Raw genomic sequence first — 17,139 nt, forward strand, 5'->3', positions numbered from 1 at the left:
CATTTGCCAAGGGTGGCCTTGTCATTTCTCCTCCTCGCACCTTTTGAGTGCCGTTTAGTGTCACACGCAGAGGGCTTAGATGCTCCTTGATGTCCTACACCTGCCCAAGTAGTCTTTTCTGTGCTGTTCCTGCTCACACGTGACGGGCAAGAGACCCCTCATCCCCCCTGCCTGTTCGCTGAGCACAGACTATGTGTAGATACCATTGCACAAGGGTCACTGAAAAGGCTCCACTCCAGGCTTGGTCTAGAAGAGAAGCAGGGTTCTGTGACCATCTCCTTTCATCTCTTCAGCTACTGAGTATCAGATTGTGGCTGGGTCCCACTGGCTGAATAGACTCCTCCAAAATGTTTGTGTGTGTCAAGGGGAGGATGATGACTCTGAAAACTAGTCTTTGCCTCAGTAAAAGGAGCTGCTTGACCTGTAGGAAGTGGAGGAGGACCAGTGTCTGCTTAAACTCACCACCTTCTCATTATCCTGTGTAGTATGTCCCCAGATGGCCAAGTCAGAGACCTGAGAGCATCTGATGAAAGAACAGTGAGGGAGAGAAGGTCACAACTGCCAGGCTCTAACATCTCAGGAAAGCGGCAGCATCTCAGAGGTGTGAGCACCTGAACTCACTGGGCAGCAATGGCCACTGTGTGCAGGACAGCCTCTCTGCTACCAACAGCATGTGGAAACCCCTTCAGGACACCTCCCAGACCAGAAGGTCTAGGTTCTTGGGGGCAAGAAATAGTGCAAAAGGAAAGGGCATCTCAGGAATACGCAGTCCTGGCTAGTGCTTCTACTATGAGAGAAAAAGAGGGATGAGGTTTGGCATTGTAAGAGCATTAATTTATTGATTATAGAATTTATAAAACATCTGTATTCTAAGATTAAACAGTACAGAAGAACAGAAGAGAAACCAAGAGGTTGGCTATTTGCTTTCCAGTTGCTCTGTTCAAACTATTTCTTGAGCTTTTAACATTGCAATCTCATAATATTTCTCATTTTTTATAGCACAAAGTTCCATTCTCTAGTCATTCTTATAAATCTCTCTTCCATAGAGGCAACATTGTCCATGCTTTATAATCGGTCCATTGTTTCCTTCCAGCCACCCAAAAGTGAATTTAAATCAAAATGCACCCTTTTCTGAAGACCATTTTAAACATCTAAGAGAACTTAGGTTAGCTAGTGAACAAAGGTTAAGAAGCTACTTCCCATTTAACCTATTCCTTCGGCATAATAAGGAATGCTATGATAGAGTGGACGTCACTTATAATTCCACATTCTCATCCCAGCGTAAGCAGCAGCCTTAGCATCCCTTGGATGAAGCAAGAGGATGCAGCTTTAGAGCTCCAGCATTTTACGCTGCGATTCGGAAGTCTTGGTGCTTATAGGCAATCACAATCTCTACTGGCTGCTGCTTTTCAATCACAGATTGTACCGAAGTTTTATAAGGAAAAATTACATAAATGAATTTGATAGCAGCTCTTTCACGATCATAAATTAAAAATAAAAGCTGTTCGCTAATCAGAAATCTAGCTCAAGAAATAATCTGTCGCTGTGGCCTCTTGAAAAATGGGATCGTGCTTTTCTTTTTTTTTTTCCTCTTTTTTTTTTTTTAAATGCATGAGAGGGGAGGATTCTTCCAGGGTTATCATCAAACCATCACAGCCCATATGTCCTCCTGCATAAACCCACAGAGAAGCGTGCCATCAGAAACAGCCTCTTCTCCCGGGACTGTGGGTGGAGAAACTAGAGCAGGAAAGAGGAAGCTGAGAGAGAAGCAACCACGTAACCCAGCCCTTGGGTCTGGCTCTTCTTCTCTGCCCCCACCAGTCCTGCTGGGGGACCACCACCGGTCCGGGAGCTGCTCCATTAGGGCTGCGCTCTGTCACCTCTCTGGGGTGAGGGATGAAGTAAGAGCAGAGGTGGTTAATGTTGTATAAGGCACACGCATTGCAAGGGAGCCTGACAGAGAGGGTGGGTTTTGCTATCCTTTCACTCCCTCAGCAGCATTTCCCACCAGAAGCGACCCCAGCGAAACCATCGGGAAAACTCAAGAGAGAAAAGTACTGCTCAGGGAGGGTAAATTCGGCATCACCTGGTCCTCGGCTGCTCTGTTTCTAGGGAATTATTACAAGTGATCATCCTGGCCATGCAGAGTGGGGCTGGGGTGATCCAGCACCGCACGGTGTTACCGTTAAAGAGGGGGAGTTGTTTCTGGACAACTGGGCCATTTTGAAGAGCTGCCTGTGAGCTGCACATGTTGCCCCGCAGCCAGATACCCGGCTGCTTCACCCCGCTGGAGCCACAACCATGTCAGGGTGGTGAGGCACTGGAACAGGTTGCCCAGAGAAGCTGTAGATGCCCCATCCCTGGGAGTGTTCAAGGCCAGGCTGGATGGGGCTTTGAGCAACCTGGCCTAGTGGGAGGTGTCCCTGCCCATGGCAGGGGGGTTGGAACTCGATGATCTTTAAGGTCCCTTCCAACCCAAACCATTCTGTGATTCTATAATTGCAGGGGACATGTCATTTTTCGGAAGGCTCTTGGGAAGGGTGACAGACCAGGGATGTGATGTTTCCAGCCGAGGCATGGTCTCATCTCCACAGATCCTCCCTCCTCAGATATCGGTGTCAGGCTGGAGACGGTCTGGGGCAAACAACAACTCAATAGCGCTGCGTGGTGTCAGGAGTGCAGAGGAGAGCACCATCACCTGAAAGAAGGGGGAGATGAGACAGCAAGTCAAAACGAAGGGGACCAAGACTGTCCACACTACGAGCCACTGTTTGCTTCACCCAGCGCTAGACAGGCTGTGTGTTCCTGGTGTTTACTGGCAGGGCAATACAACTTGCCCAGTGAAACTGTCTGCTCGCTAATAACCGTAGTTAAATCATTTTAAGGAGCATAATGACTGGTAGCATTGTGCTCTTAATGAATGTGCGCTTTGACTCTTTTCTACCCACATCTTACCTGGTGATTTGTTGTGACTGCCACTGCGTTTACTGCAAGGCAGCAGCTGGTGGAGCTGGGGGTTCCTCTCCTGTAGCATACAGGTTTGAGTGATGGCTGTTTCCTCTCAGTTGAAGGGAAGGTGAGCACCACAGAGGCGCTGCTGGGACCTACAGTCCCTGCTCAGAACAGGCACGGGCTGTTCTGCACATCAGGACCGAGGCTCAATCTCAAGCACTCTCAGGATGCTATTGCTTTTGTTTGTTGAAATTTTTAACCCAAGACGGGTCTGACGAATGAAACCATCACTCACTACAGCCACGATACACACCCTGCTAGAGGCAGGTATCTGTTTTTATTAAGCGAGAACCAAACCAGTATGAAGATGCCCAGTGTGAAGTCTTCTCTGCAGGGCAAAGCGTGTACGCTCTGGCTGCGTGGAGCCAACTCAGGGTCAGAGCTGTAGGACACTGCTCTTAGAAAGCCCCAAGTTCAGCAGCGTCCATAGGGTCGGGGCTGCAGGCAAGGACATGGGGGCACATTTATCTTACCAGCCCACCTGAACATGAAGTTACTTCTTCAGTGCAAATCCGAGGAGAACAACAAGGATCAACAAGGGCTGTGTCCCCCTTTCCTGCAGTAGCGATCAAACCGCCCGTGCTTTTCATCGCACGGCTCAAATGTGCGGCAGTGCTGCGTTTCAACCTTTTTTTGTTGTTCTTTCTTTCATCTTTTCACTTCAAATAATGAAAGGAATCCAGAGTTAAGTTACTACAGATCCCTTCTGTACTGATGATAGTCTCCCCCTCACTTCTCCCCTTCCCTTGTCCTCCCACACAATCTGCGGCAAACTGACACTGATTATCTCTTCTCCTTCCTATGGATGAAAAACTCTGTAATTTGCAGATGCCAAAGGCTGACACTCTCTTACTTATGTTACGTGAGAATCAGACTATAGCACAGTATGTGCTCATCTTGTTATCACGCAGCTTAATTCTGAAAAACATGAGGGGACACGTTACCGAAGCTTTTTGGGTGTACAAGCCAAACATCAACAATAGCCACTGCCAGATAAAAGCAATTTCTTCTCCGAGTCCCACCACTGAACCCTGAGGGGATTTGTGCAACTAATAGCAAGATCAGAGAGAAAAATAGGAGCTGTGACTTTAATGCCTGAAAAGGATGCCGTGAAATACAGTGGGACTTCCCTCCTTTCCCCCCCAGTATCTGCTCATTGAGGGGGATAAATGTGAATATTTGTTCTTCGTTTTTACAGAGAAGGCGGGAATTGCCCGGATAACTAATGTCCATCTCTTCTTCAGGCAGGTCTCTTCAGGACAGTGTATCTCCTTTGCAGACCTTCTCCTTGTTCGCCTGAAGGGCTACCCGTCCCCATGGCAGCCGAGGTGGAGGAGCCAGGAGCTCCCATCCCAACCCACTGCACTGTGAGGGGCAGTTCCCCCTCAGCAGAGGGCAGGGAAGGATGCAGGCAACATCTGATGGTGCTTCTGGAGGGGTTTGTCTGTCTGCATGCCTCAGCCACAACCACACAGACGGTTGTGTGTGTCGGGAGGGTGAAACACCCCCTCAGGCTCTTTCCCCTTTTTTAACTCTCCTGATTAAAGTGGGAAAAAAAAAGAAAAAGTAATTTCTTCCAGTGGAAGTAGGATACTTCTCACTAGGTTAGGGGAGCTATTCACCACCATCAAAAAACAAATGATGCGTAGGAAACGCTGTATTCCTTTGTGCTCCTCCATGAGAAATAAATTTGTCATTCATACTCAGACGCAGAGCAGTTCTGTGGATGGAAACGTGTGTCTCCTACTCCACATTTAAATGTCATTTGCCTCAACTCCAAACAACTGCTGAAGTAATCAGTGCGTCCCGTCAGGTTTTTTTTTTCTGTTACTTTCCTCAATTCTTTATTTTTGCACCCACATGTCTCTCCATTTCTCCAAGAGCCAATAATTAGTATAAATGTCAGTGCTTTGTTTGACTGGAAGGGACTTGGGAGGCCAGTGTTCCCCTGATGCCTGAACCTGGCTGCCTGAACACCACAAAAAAGCTCTGTTAAACGCTGGCTCGAGTTAGACAAATGCCTGGCTTTTTGAAAAGAGAATAATCCCAAACAGGTGGCACATATTCACAGCTATAGTGCAGAAATCCAGGTAAATCCAACAAACTCATAAACTTTTTTTATATCAGAGACTCGCACAACTGCTTCTTTTCTTCTTTCTCCTCCTCCTCCCCCCTCTCCCCCCGAGTCCTTTCACCTCTAAAACAGCACATTTGGACAAAGGGCAAGATGCAGTAAAAAGCTTAAAATTCTTTAGGAATCTGCCTCAGAGGGTGACCTGCTGCTGGGGTTAAGCCCAAGCAAAGCAACACCAGATCCCATGTCACCACTGTCAAGCCTCAAGTCCCTCTAGAAAGCCAGTCAAAAGTCTCCCTGCATAGTTCTCCACCAGCTCACGTGTTAACCCCCTGCTTATCTTTCAGGGTGTATTAATACATTTCGGGTGTGGATTAACTTGTCCATCAGTGTGTCACAACTCAATGCCCCCTCAAGACGGGAAAGAATTTTACACGCTGTTTGGAGGAGATTAGCAACAGGCTAATTGGGGAGAAACGTGTTATCAGATCAAAAAAACCCATCGCTAAAAATGGCACTCCGTCTTACAAAATACTGCTTGAGACTGCCGTGTAAAGACAACTAAAACGTGGAAAACACGTCAAACACGGGGGCCGCTCAGCCTTTGGTTGGTTCCATTTTGCTAACGATTTCTCACCAATCAAAACTGCATTCCATAGGAATTGAAAACAAGACGTTTACAAGCCACCCTGGAAATTAGACCTCTGTTTACGATGCAGCTGGTTACAAAGCACTTCTTCGCAGTTTCTAGATTACCCTGTGTATCTGCACTACTCAGCAGATATCTGATTCCTCCTCCACAGTTAACATTGATTTTTAACATCTCGGATGCCACCACCGCCAATCCATCCTCCTCCTCTCCTTCCCCACTCCATTCAGATGACAGCTGCTCTGGTCAAGTTCTGCTGCCAGAGAGTGGAAGAGGCAAAGACCAGCCACGCGGACGCTACTGAAGCTTCACCATGGGAGCCATCCCCTTCCAAGAAGTCAGACAGCCTGTCCAAGGGCTGCAGAGACTTGGGGCTTTCTCCACATCACCCGCTTCAGGCCACTTAAGGCATCTAGTGGTCAGACACCTATCAGAGATACCTGGGCTGGAACAGAAACCAGTACAGCTGTATCCGGGCTAATTTATCTTGCTCCTCAGCAATGCCAATTGACTTGTCTGCGGGATCACCACTGATATGTCACTAGATGGTACCCAGACCCTTGGCAAGCTCCTCCTAAGCATCTCTGCACTATGTCCTTTAGATGCACTGCCAGGGAGCCTGTAGCCTTTTGGGCAGCAAATGTTTCTGTTTATAAAGAACACCAAGAAATGAATCTTTTGAGACATGGTGAAAGCTCCTTCAGAATAATGCCAGTCTGTTCTGAACTCTCCTGCCTGAATTTGAACTTTTATTCCTAACTCTAACATGTAAAAAACAGACCCTTGGTGCCTGAGCACTTGCTGCCTATAGATGTTTCACAAACGAATCCTAACACTGTTCCTGTCCATGTGGCTGTGGCTTCGTGTAGGTTTGGTCCCAGTGCTATAAGGAACATTATCTGATTAATTTTCTTACTCTTTGTTCAGATAGGAACTGTACATTTACAGCTGTTTTTACCTGGGTACCAGGTTTGCGTGTTGCTAGCAGATCCTTTACCATTTTGACCTCGGAGACTGTCACTCCGCCAACCATAAAGATGATCAGAAGAGGATGATCACCAGGGTGAGGGCGATTCACCTGTAAAATGAAGGAAACCATTATTTGTAGTTGCTCCAGCAACTACAATTGGAGCTGTAGTAGTCCAGCTCTAAACTACAGTTTGGAGCTGTAGTAGTCCAGCTCCAAATCTATGGACTAACAGCGATCGGCTCCCTGACCTGCTGGAGGAAGACTAATGAGGAAGCTCAGAAAGAAATATTCGTGGAATGCTGGTTTCTGTAGCAGCTGAGAAGGAAATCAATGGGGGATGATGCCCAGTTAAAACTAATGGACTGTTTCCAGGAAACTCCTAGAGGAGTTTCTCATGAGGTCTGAGGGCTTCTCCCTCCATTCCTTCTTCATTTCTTTCCTCCCTTTCCCAGACTGGGAGGAGAGTACTTGGGTGGATGCAGAGTTTGGACACATGCACACATGGGTTTTTAAGGAATGAGGGGTAAATTACTACCCAGTAGAAGGAAGAAGTCCAGCTTAAACATGCTAGAATCCCTGCCTAAGGTCAGCAATGGAAAGAATCATAAGTAATGTGTTTTCACCAGTCCAGCAAATAATCCTTTATAATTCATCCAATGAAAATAAATCAGGTTCATTATAGTATAAAATCAGTTTCTAGGTTGTTTCACTTCAGGGTTTTCAATACTTCTATGACTGGGTTGTAACTAATATCGAGAAACTATAACTCAAAGTACTTGTTTCATTTTCCCGCAATTATAACTAAAATGGCACAAACATTCCACTCCAGTTAAGATTTTATAAAACCACGTTTTAATTTTAAACGTGAAGGTGATGCTTTACATCAGTTTCCTCTTAACCACTTCTAGAAGTCTGATTACTTTGCCATTTCCCAGAAAACTCTTTCTTTCTTGATAAAACACACTCCCCTGACAAGGTCTTGCTCCAGTCTTTGGGAGCGATGTCAATGGAGCCCGTGCCACTGCTCCTGTCACACCACCTTCGAGTACGCAACACTCCAAATGTTTGGCTGCGAAAAGTGATGGTGAGAACAGTTTAATTTGCTCCTTTTTAGACTCTCCGCCCCCTCTCCTTCCACAAGCGTAGGTTTTTGACAGCATTCACTCGACAGAATGAAAGTGGTCATCAACCCATGCTTGGTGGAGCGCGGTTCCTGTGCTTCACCACCGTGGAAGCTGCCTTTGATCCCTGTAGCTCCAGCTCCTGAGGGAACAGCTCGTCTTCTCTTCCTTGTTGTGGCTGCCCTGTATTTACTCTTTGGGCAGTTTTTCATCCTGCAGCTCTGTCAGGCTTTCTGGCTGGCAACCTTCAGACGAGACCCTTCCCTTTGAGGCAAGCACGGGGGATGGCATGCTCTCTCTCTCCAGGCTAACTGGCCTTTGATTACACAGGGCTCCCTGTTTGATGCTGCTCCCCAGGCAGGGAGCATCTCAACTCCCTGGGAGTTTGAAATTGGTACAAAAAGCCTTAGATCGATATATTAGTGAGCTAAGTATTTGTGTGCTGGGTGTTTATTCTCTTAATCGTCCCCCCTTTGCCAGCCATCTTCACTGAACGGATGGCACAGAGAGCACATACACTACAATTCAGCAGGGTGTCCTGCAATTCTGGTGTGATATTGAGCAATTTTCCATTTCCACCAACAGACCAATTGAACGGATACACCAGAGCTTACAAAGACTTTCTTTATGCACTTCCCCACATCAGACTTCTTACTCACACTTCTTACTATCTGCATATAACACAGTGTCAACCTCAAATGAAAAAAAGTCCATTCCTTTTACAAACACCATGAGGAGCTTAAGTAAGACCTAAGTATTTACTTACAAAGCAGGTGAGATATAGAGCTATTACTTGCTAAAATATTAGAATGTTTCATGCTGTAGGCAGTGACACAAGGTTAAAGAAATAACTTCTCGCAAAGGTGGTGAAGATACAAGTAGACAAAACGCTCTGCTACGGCACTTCAAGGTAATACAGGAATGACTATTTTATTCCTGTTCATGGATCTTTGCTCTTCTTAACCCTCTTGCAAGAGCAAACAGCTCCACTCCATCTCACGAAGCTTCTGAGTGACCCAAGACGTATGCAAAGAGCTCGAACTTCAGAAGCTTGCTATTGAATAAAGCCTCTCTTTCCTTACATCTTTCCTAGCGACAACAAACTCATCACAGACATGCAGGCGTAACATTGGGCACACTGGAAGGACACCCAGTATAAGAGCATTAAGCGGAAAACACAAGCTTTCATGGCAATACTAAAGAGAAAACGTCTTGACAAATCATTTCCTTCAGTCAAAATAAACCTAGATCCAAACACATGGTGCCTATATAAAACTTATTATTTTTCAGAAGACTAAAGTTCAAACCACAAATTCCAGAAATGCATATTAAAAATACTATTAGGCATGCAAACTCTAAATTAAATTAAAATTGCAATGAAAAGGGTCTTGGAATCTGTAATTTTGTTATGCTATGCACAAGTGTTTTGAAGGAGGACAATACTTTGGGTACAAAATATTTGGCTGTGTTAAGAATGCAAGTTTCTGCCAAGATTTTTGTTTGATAATACAGCCACCCAAGGCTCTCTCTTTTGAAGGAACTGGCTGCGTGTAGCTAAACACAGCTCATTTCTGTGATATAGAAGAACTAAAATGGACTGCAACAAAAGCAACGCCTATCTTCTGGGATCCTTCTAAAGTTTGGTTGGTTTGGGGCACTTCTGAGGCCTCTGAATCTCATTTACTGTGAAATCTGAATTTTGCAAAAATCCCCAAGTGAAATTCACTTTCAGTTCAAAATGCCACGCATTGAAAAAATTGGGACAGTTATCTCGGGCAATTAGAAAGACTAAGCAAGAAAAAAGCAAACCCATCACATTGAGCGAAGGGGCCTGAAAGAAGAAGGAGGAATGTTTCCTTGAGCAGAACATCCAGCTGGATACCAGCCTTCTCTCCAGCTCCGAGCCCACCACTGCTGCATTTCCTCAAGATGCTGATGGATAGAGGGCTCTTTGCTGGGGCATGTGTCTGTGTGGAGTAGTGGGAGAGGGGGAGACGGGAAAGTAGGGTGACAGTGGTCAACAGAACTCCAAAAATGAAGCAGGAAGGGGTTGGAGGACACGTTTGTTCTCATGGCAGATCACAAACACAGCCCTTTCCTCTGAGGAAAGTCAGCAGAAACAACTTCTACTGCCCCATGAGGGCTATCTCTGTCAATCAGGACACCAGCACCAATGCATTTGCATTTGTGACCAACCAGAAACTAATTAATTTAGCTGAATAAGTGGAAAAAGGAAAACACATTGATCACTAGAAACTAGACTGCCATGCAAGGCACTTGGTATCAACGATACCAAGCTCAGACCATCATAAACCATGTGCGTTCTAGAGCACCAGTCAAAAGAGGAATCCTTGCTGTAAGGGGGCTTTTTCCCTTCACCTTCCCTAAGCTTCAAAACAAACACATCCACAAGAGAAACAACTTCTGTGCGAGAGGTGTCTTTAAAAGTCTGTCCTGGATCAACACGCCTGAGTCCATCACTTACTAAAGCGTGTTTATGTGAGTTGATATTTATATTCAGGCATTGAGGAAGAAATAAAAATATAAGGAAGCTCATGAAATAATTACAGTCCTGATGGTGCGGTAAGCGGAGAAGATCCTCCTGTGTGAGAAATACAGGCTGGTCAGAAACTCTTTCATGTAATAATCGAGCACTTGCCAACAAGCCAGGCTTCAAACTAAATGAGCAAGCACAGACACATTTGTGAGGTATGTGATGATGCCTATGAAATATTCATCCAACACAAGGTTCACTTGCTCATCTGTTACATATTCCTTACAGTAGGACATTCTTCTCACTAGCAGAGATGCAGGTGCTTACAGGTACATATTGCCAAAATATACTCCATACTCGTACACAAAACTCTTCAGTGGAGAAGTTGGGGTATGGAGTAAGACAGAGCTGCATGTACAGCACGCTAGCTACTCCACACTTCATCTCCGTAGACACTGAACGAACACTTAGCATAGGCTAATCTGTAAAGCACAGAAAGCCCTTGTAGAAAGACTGTCTTAAAACATGCTAAGAGCATCCACAAGGCAATTTCTGACTAACAGGTTTCCCTCCTCCCCAGTGCAAGTTGAACCTATCAAGTTATAGAAAAGGCACTGAATATAGAGCTCTTTTGATGACCTTCCTTCCCTTATGAGACCTGACTGCTCATACTTACCTTTCTCCTGTCTCAAGGCTGCTCAGTGTCCTTAAAATCCTTTGATGAGGTGCCTTGTGGAATGCCTTTTTGAAATCCAGGTAGCTTATGTTACCTGGCACTCGCTTATCAATTTCCTTGTTGGGTGTCTCTGAAGAGCTCTGAAAGCTACATGAGGTAGGACTTCCCTTTAGCAAAGCCACATTGCCTCCTCGCAGACATATCGTACTTATTTAGGTGTCCAGCATCACCCTTATTGAGGTGTCTAGTCTGCTCCATTCCTCTTGTTTTGTTCAGCAGGTGCTACCCATCTGTACTGTACCTGCAACGTGGTGCCTCAAGCTATTCCCAGCCCCCCAGCAAGGATTTAACTCTCCTAACTGCCCCTTAAGTTCTGCTGAGCAATATCAACCCAAATAAACAAAATCATCTACTGCCATATGATGCTATGACCTCAGGAAAACCTTACAGATGAGTTTGGGAAGCCTGGTTTACCTTCATGAACATGCTGAATCCAGTTTTAAGGAGATCGGTGAGGCCTGATGACATGTGCTCAATATCAACAGGATCAGGTCGATCAGGATTACAGATCTCTTCCACTACCTGTTTCAGCAGCGGTTTGTAAGAAGCCTGCACAGAAAGAACAGAGTAAAGCTGTTTAGACTTGGTGCAACCACTCTTCTAGAAGTTTTATTTCCATTAAAGGTAACAAAAGTAATTATCCTAGAAAGGAAATCATTCAGAGAGTTAAAAACATCTCTTTGGAGGTAGTACAGAAGGGGATAGCAGTAGGGATGACACCCTGTTGCCCATCGTGCAAGATCTCATCCCTTTTGTAATGATTTTACAAACATTTAAATGGGGATTTTTAGGAGGGGTTGCTACCTGACCTCTCCTGCCTTCCCACAGGCATCATGTCAGCACTGAAGCCTGGATGTCAGCAGGGCTGGGAAGAGGCCAACCTGCCCGTTTGTCCCTCATGGGAGAGCAGAGCTAAGGAGTCTCTGTTAGTTCTTCTGCTTCTACGGCCAGGGCACTCTATATAATACTTCCACCTGTGGAAAATGTTGAGAAAAACATGCCAAAGAACCCCACCGATATTATGTTTGTCAGAGCTTCAGAGAAGTTAGGGACCAGGAAAAGTAGAAGATGTAAAGGTATAAATGGTCAGCATTCTGGAAGAAAGGAGCCACCCTTCATCCTCCTCAGGGTCCACAAACCTGTGCTGAGTATGAATTAGTAGCCTAGAAATTTCCACATTCCCTTGCCAAAGTATAAAACACACTGCCATCCTGAAAAAGTTTCCAAGATAAAAATTTTAGGGATTTGTGGAAAGATGCTCTTTAATGAAAATGTGACTTTACTTGGTTTACAGATGGAGCTTTGCTTTGCTTCTTTCAACTTCGCCCAAACTGTAATGGAACCACAATCGTTTCAGGAAGTGCAACAGTCTTAGAAAATTAGAAGCTTTCAAATTAGCCCATTTGTTTTCCTTTGGGACTGGCCCAGGTATACATCATCCCCCAGATATCTTAAGGGAATCATTCATTTTGTAAAGATGGTATCTACAAGAGACATCATGCAAGATAAACATAAAAATGGATGGAAAATAAAAAGCAAGCTGCTTGGCTTGAAACTAAAATTTTCTGGAGTAATTAAAGAAATGTTTTTCATCCAACACTTTACAGTGAGAAGCAAAACGTACAGTTTTTTAATACAATCCTGTCAACGAAGATTTATACAACTCATCTTGTTCTTCTCACAACACGTGCATAATTTTTGATTGAGCCAACAAAGCAAATTACAGCAGACATGAGTTGCAGGATCTTTTAGGAGAACGTGCCAAGATTTGTGTCAAATCTAGTCATGCAATAAACAACTGTTTGAAAATACACATGCAGGCATGAAGTCCCATGTATAAAAATCTGTTTAATATCTTCCTAGATGAGGAACAGAAAGACATTAGGAGTGAAATATTTTTGGAGTAGAGTTCAAATCACAGTTAAACAGAGAGGCTTACTGCATGAAATTAAAGGAAAAATATTATCTGACTTCAGACAAAACTATGTACTCAAAAGATGTTAAAAATGTGCTATGATTTTGCATGTCTGAATTTTCAGCGCCAAAACTCGGTGCCCTTCAAAATGATCCAGTTCAGCTATACAGATACTAAAAGGCAGATACTATGATCACTTACCTTTTTTTTAGCTATGCTAATTTCAAATATTTTCAAAATCTTTTATGACTTGAAATTCATCTATTACATTTTTAGGGATTTTTTACTTTATACAAGCCCCAATAGCTGCATTGATTTCTAACTCATATAACGAAACTTTTATCAACTTTTAAATTTTGGCAGGGCACAAATTGTGTTTAAAACAATTTTTAAAAACCTTGATGGCTATGGGACATAACTCAGACAAGATTATAAGGAGAAAAGGAGACAGAAGAAGAGAGAAAAAGAAAGGGAATGAGAAAAGGAGAGGGATGGAAGGAAGGAGGTGGGGAGAGGGATGAAGGAATATACTTGAGATCAAGATGAAAGGAAAAGAGAAGTAGTTACAATATAAGGCAAAATACGGGAATGCGTATGGCCACGGGAAGGGCACGACTTCTTCAGGGGAGCTGAACTGATTGCACGCAACCCATGGATTAACACGTGCCAGTCTATTTGTAGAGAGCTGTGTGTATGATGGAAAAAACCGTACTGCCTGCTTATTTCTGCTACGCTAAACCTGCTGAACTGCCCTCAACTGAGGGTTGGTCCTATTCAAGCAATTAAATCCATCCCATAGCCAGATGAGGGGGCTGCACGGTGTTAATACATCCCTTGGTGCGTTCCAGCGTTTAGCCCGAAGCAAACAACCTGGGTTACATCCAAAGAACATACTGATGCTAATTAAACTTCCAGGAAACTTTTAGAGGGTATTTTCTTATCATCTGACTGTCCCCCCACTGAACTGTATTAAATGTTTAACAATTTTCTCCATTTCAGACACAAGACTGGTCCTAAATAATAGGATACCTCAGTAACAGGTTTCCTCCACCTTCGTTTTCCAGCGACATTTTGCAACACTCCTGATTCTTGTTCTTACAAAGCAATGCTTAATTTGAACTACATCCCTCTGCTGGTCTACAGCATACTTATGAGTTTGGAAGGGGTTTTTTCTGGCTTAAGGTCAGAATCAAGTTTTATGGTGTCTCTAAATCACTGTATGTGCTTTCCATTGTAAAACTCTATTTTTAACTGAAAAAGTTAAAACACTTCAGGGGAGATGGAGAGAGAGAAAACCACTGTGTATTAGTCCTAATGAGATATAGTAATATCACAGAATCACAGAATGGTAGGGCTTGGAAGGGACCTCTGGAGATCATCTAGTCCAAGCCCCTGCCAGAGCAGGGTCACCCAGAACAGGCTGGACAGGCACACATCGAGGTGGGGTTTGAATATCTCCAGAGAAGGAGACTCCACACCCTCTCTGGGCAGCCTGTTCCAGTGCTCTTGTCACCCTCAAAGCAAAGAATTTTTTCCTCATGTTGAGACAGAATTTCCTGTGTTCCAGCTTGTGCCTGTTACCTGTTGTCCTGTCACCGGGCACCACCGAAGAGTCTGGCCCCATCTCTTGACACCTGCCCTTTAGATATTTAGATATCATTGTTCATGTGTTCATATTTTAGAAACAAAAGATGGCTTTTTCACCTCTTTACAAATGGGACTGCCTCTGGCACATGTAGGGATGGGAGAGAAAATACACGGGATTATAGTTGCCGTACGGATACCATGAGAGGTATTAGTCCAAAACACCTTGACCTAGCCCTGCCTTTCACAGGCATCTATGGCATATCAGAGCGCTGCAGAGCAAATCCCAAATTTCTCCCTCAGACAATTCTTTTATTGACATGGATATGCCAGAATTTGGATGAAGGACTTGAGGAAGTTCTTGGTGTTAGGTCAATTACAAAATCTGTACCTAAATATCTTCCACGTGGGCAGAACATGTACATGATTAGCACATCAGCAAAATTAGTGCTGTAATTTTGACAGCATGCTAGAGAAATCACATACACAGGGAAAAAAAGAGATCCACTTGCCTGGTGGGTGTTGCTGCCTGGATTATGTATGGAATTAAACTGTTTCATGTGCGTTCGAGCTCTCGCAATATCCCTGAGGGACCGAAAGATATCGTCCACTGCATCTGTGGCTTTCTGAGATGTCAGGTTCAGCGACGAGTCGCAGCCTAAAGAAATAAAGAAACGTGGAGCTGAGCGAGTGAAAAACTTTCAAGTGCTTTGATAATAAGCAATAGCAAAAGGTAACGGGGCAGAAATTTTAAATTAGTTTCATCATGTTGTATTCCAGAAACTCAGGGGCTGGTTAGACAGCATGTCCTCAGCACGGCCCGGGTCTCTGTAGCTAAGCAGGAAGCCATAAATCCTAGACAGCGAGCACAGCCAACAGCACCCCTCTAACCACGTTTGTCACCTAGAGCAGACAGCAATTTCATGGGCGCAGGGTATCATTTGCTCTCCACAGCAAACAGAAGAGCCCATGCCAGCAGGCCCTGAGGAAGAGCCCCAGGTGGAAAGGAGCCAGCTGGTTTGCTGGTCTCCGCAGGGTCAAACAGCCACCAAGAGGGGAATTGCTCCTCATCCTACCCAGGCCCTGGCTGGCAGCCTGCTGACTCCAAATGCGTTTCCTACCTTCGAGACAAGAAAAATGGGAAAAATCCATTCTAAATACAGAGGAAATGATAGCTACACATTGGGAAGAGCTGTATTATCACAAAAAAAAGTCCTTATCCCTCAAAGTGGCACAGTTATTACTCTTAATGTACTTTTCCAAAGCACTTCTGTGAAGATATAATGCTTATCTTCCACTGAGGCCAAACTCAGTTTAGAGGACCACCTAAAAGGTCCCTCCAGGTGGCCAGGCAGTGCCTTGGCAAAGAGAAATTCTTGGCCTTGGCTCCATCCCCCTCACCACAGGACCTATATTGCACAGAAGAACTGAAAAAATGCTTTCTGAGCTGACCTGCTGATGAGAATTATCCAGGTAAGAGATAACTGGGTCGCCAGGTGTTTGTATTGCCCTGTCAACACAACTTGACATTGCTGCCCGCCTCTCTTCTCCCTTGACTCCTCATCCCTGTGGTGAAAGATCCATCGCAAAACAACCCTTCTTGCCACACACACACACAAACACACACTCAGTCCTGCTTATTGCCAGTGTCTTCTCCAGGGGATGCTGCTGTAGTGGTCTGTGTGTTCACCCCTGGTCCCGCAAGCGGTCCTGCATGGGCAAACCTCTATGTCTGTGCCGAATCACAGAATGATATGGGGTTGGAAGGGACGTCTGGAGATCATCTAGTCCAACCCCCCTGCCAAAGCAGGTCCACCCAGAGCAGGTTGCACAGGAACGTGTCCAGGCGGGTTTTGAATGTCTCCAGAGGAGGAGACTCCACCACCTCCCTGGGCAGCCTATTCCAGGGCTCTGCCACCCTCAAAGTAAAGAAGTTCCTCCTCATGTTTAGGTGTCCAAGTTTGTGCCTGTTACCTCTTGTCCTGTCACTGGGCACCACTGAAAACACTTACCCCAATCCTGCCGAGAGGATGGGGTCTCCTTGCAGGTCCCACCACCCTGCACCAGTGGAGCCCAGCGCTGCAAACAGACACTGAAACCTGTCGTGAAGGAGCCTTGATTTTTGGGTGGGGGGACTCTGAACAAAATTTCCTCTATATTGACAGAGGACAGAGTTCTCATGGAGTCCTTAGGCACTAAAGAAACAATAAAAAAGGTGGTACTTTCCAAATTTACAGGGAATTTGTAACAGCTAATCTGGATCACTTTCACATCTTTGCATTCTGTGCAGCAGAATATATATATATATATAAAAAATATATACACATACACACACTTATAGAGGTCTGAAACTATTCCTACAAGATGGTGACTGGACAATAAGCTTTCATTCGTCTGAGTGTTATTTGTTGAAAGGCTCCAAATCAGATCCCCTCCCCAGGGAACAGATAAAATGACTGTATTTCTGCAGGGCTACATCGGACCAAGCTGGCGAGGATTTATGCCATTATATCTCACAAAGCAACGAAGCGAACACAAACCAGGTCATGGTGACTCCTGTGTTATAATCCTAAGGCAGACACTC

The 17,139-nt window shown here is 44.9% G+C and overlaps 1 protein-coding gene across 1 annotated transcript in view; it reads right to left on the reverse strand.

Annotated features, from left to right (window-relative positions):
• Nucleotides 1-821: 821 nt before the first annotated feature.
• SCFD2 (sec1 family domain containing 2) overlaps nt 822-17,139 on the reverse strand; it is a 196,645-nt gene continuing 180,327 nt past the window's right edge. Inside the window, exons 6-9 of the mRNA XM_074154896.1 lie at nt 15,068-15,213; nt 11,471-11,605; nt 6,694-6,813; nt 822-2,698 (exon numbers count right to left, since the gene is read on the reverse strand). Coding sequence (XP_074010997.1) covers nt 2,606-2,698; nt 6,694-6,813; nt 11,471-11,605; nt 15,068-15,213 — 494 coding nt within the window. The 3' untranslated portion in view covers nt 822-2,605. The remainder of the gene's footprint in view (nt 2,699-6,693; nt 6,814-11,470; nt 11,606-15,067; nt 15,214-17,139) is intronic.

The sequence above is a fragment of the Numenius arquata genome, chromosome 10 (assembly GCF_964106895.1).
Source record: "Numenius arquata chromosome 10, bNumArq3.hap1.1, whole genome shotgun sequence".
Classification (NCBI taxonomy): Eukaryota; Metazoa; Chordata; class Aves; order Charadriiformes; family Scolopacidae; genus Numenius; species Numenius arquata.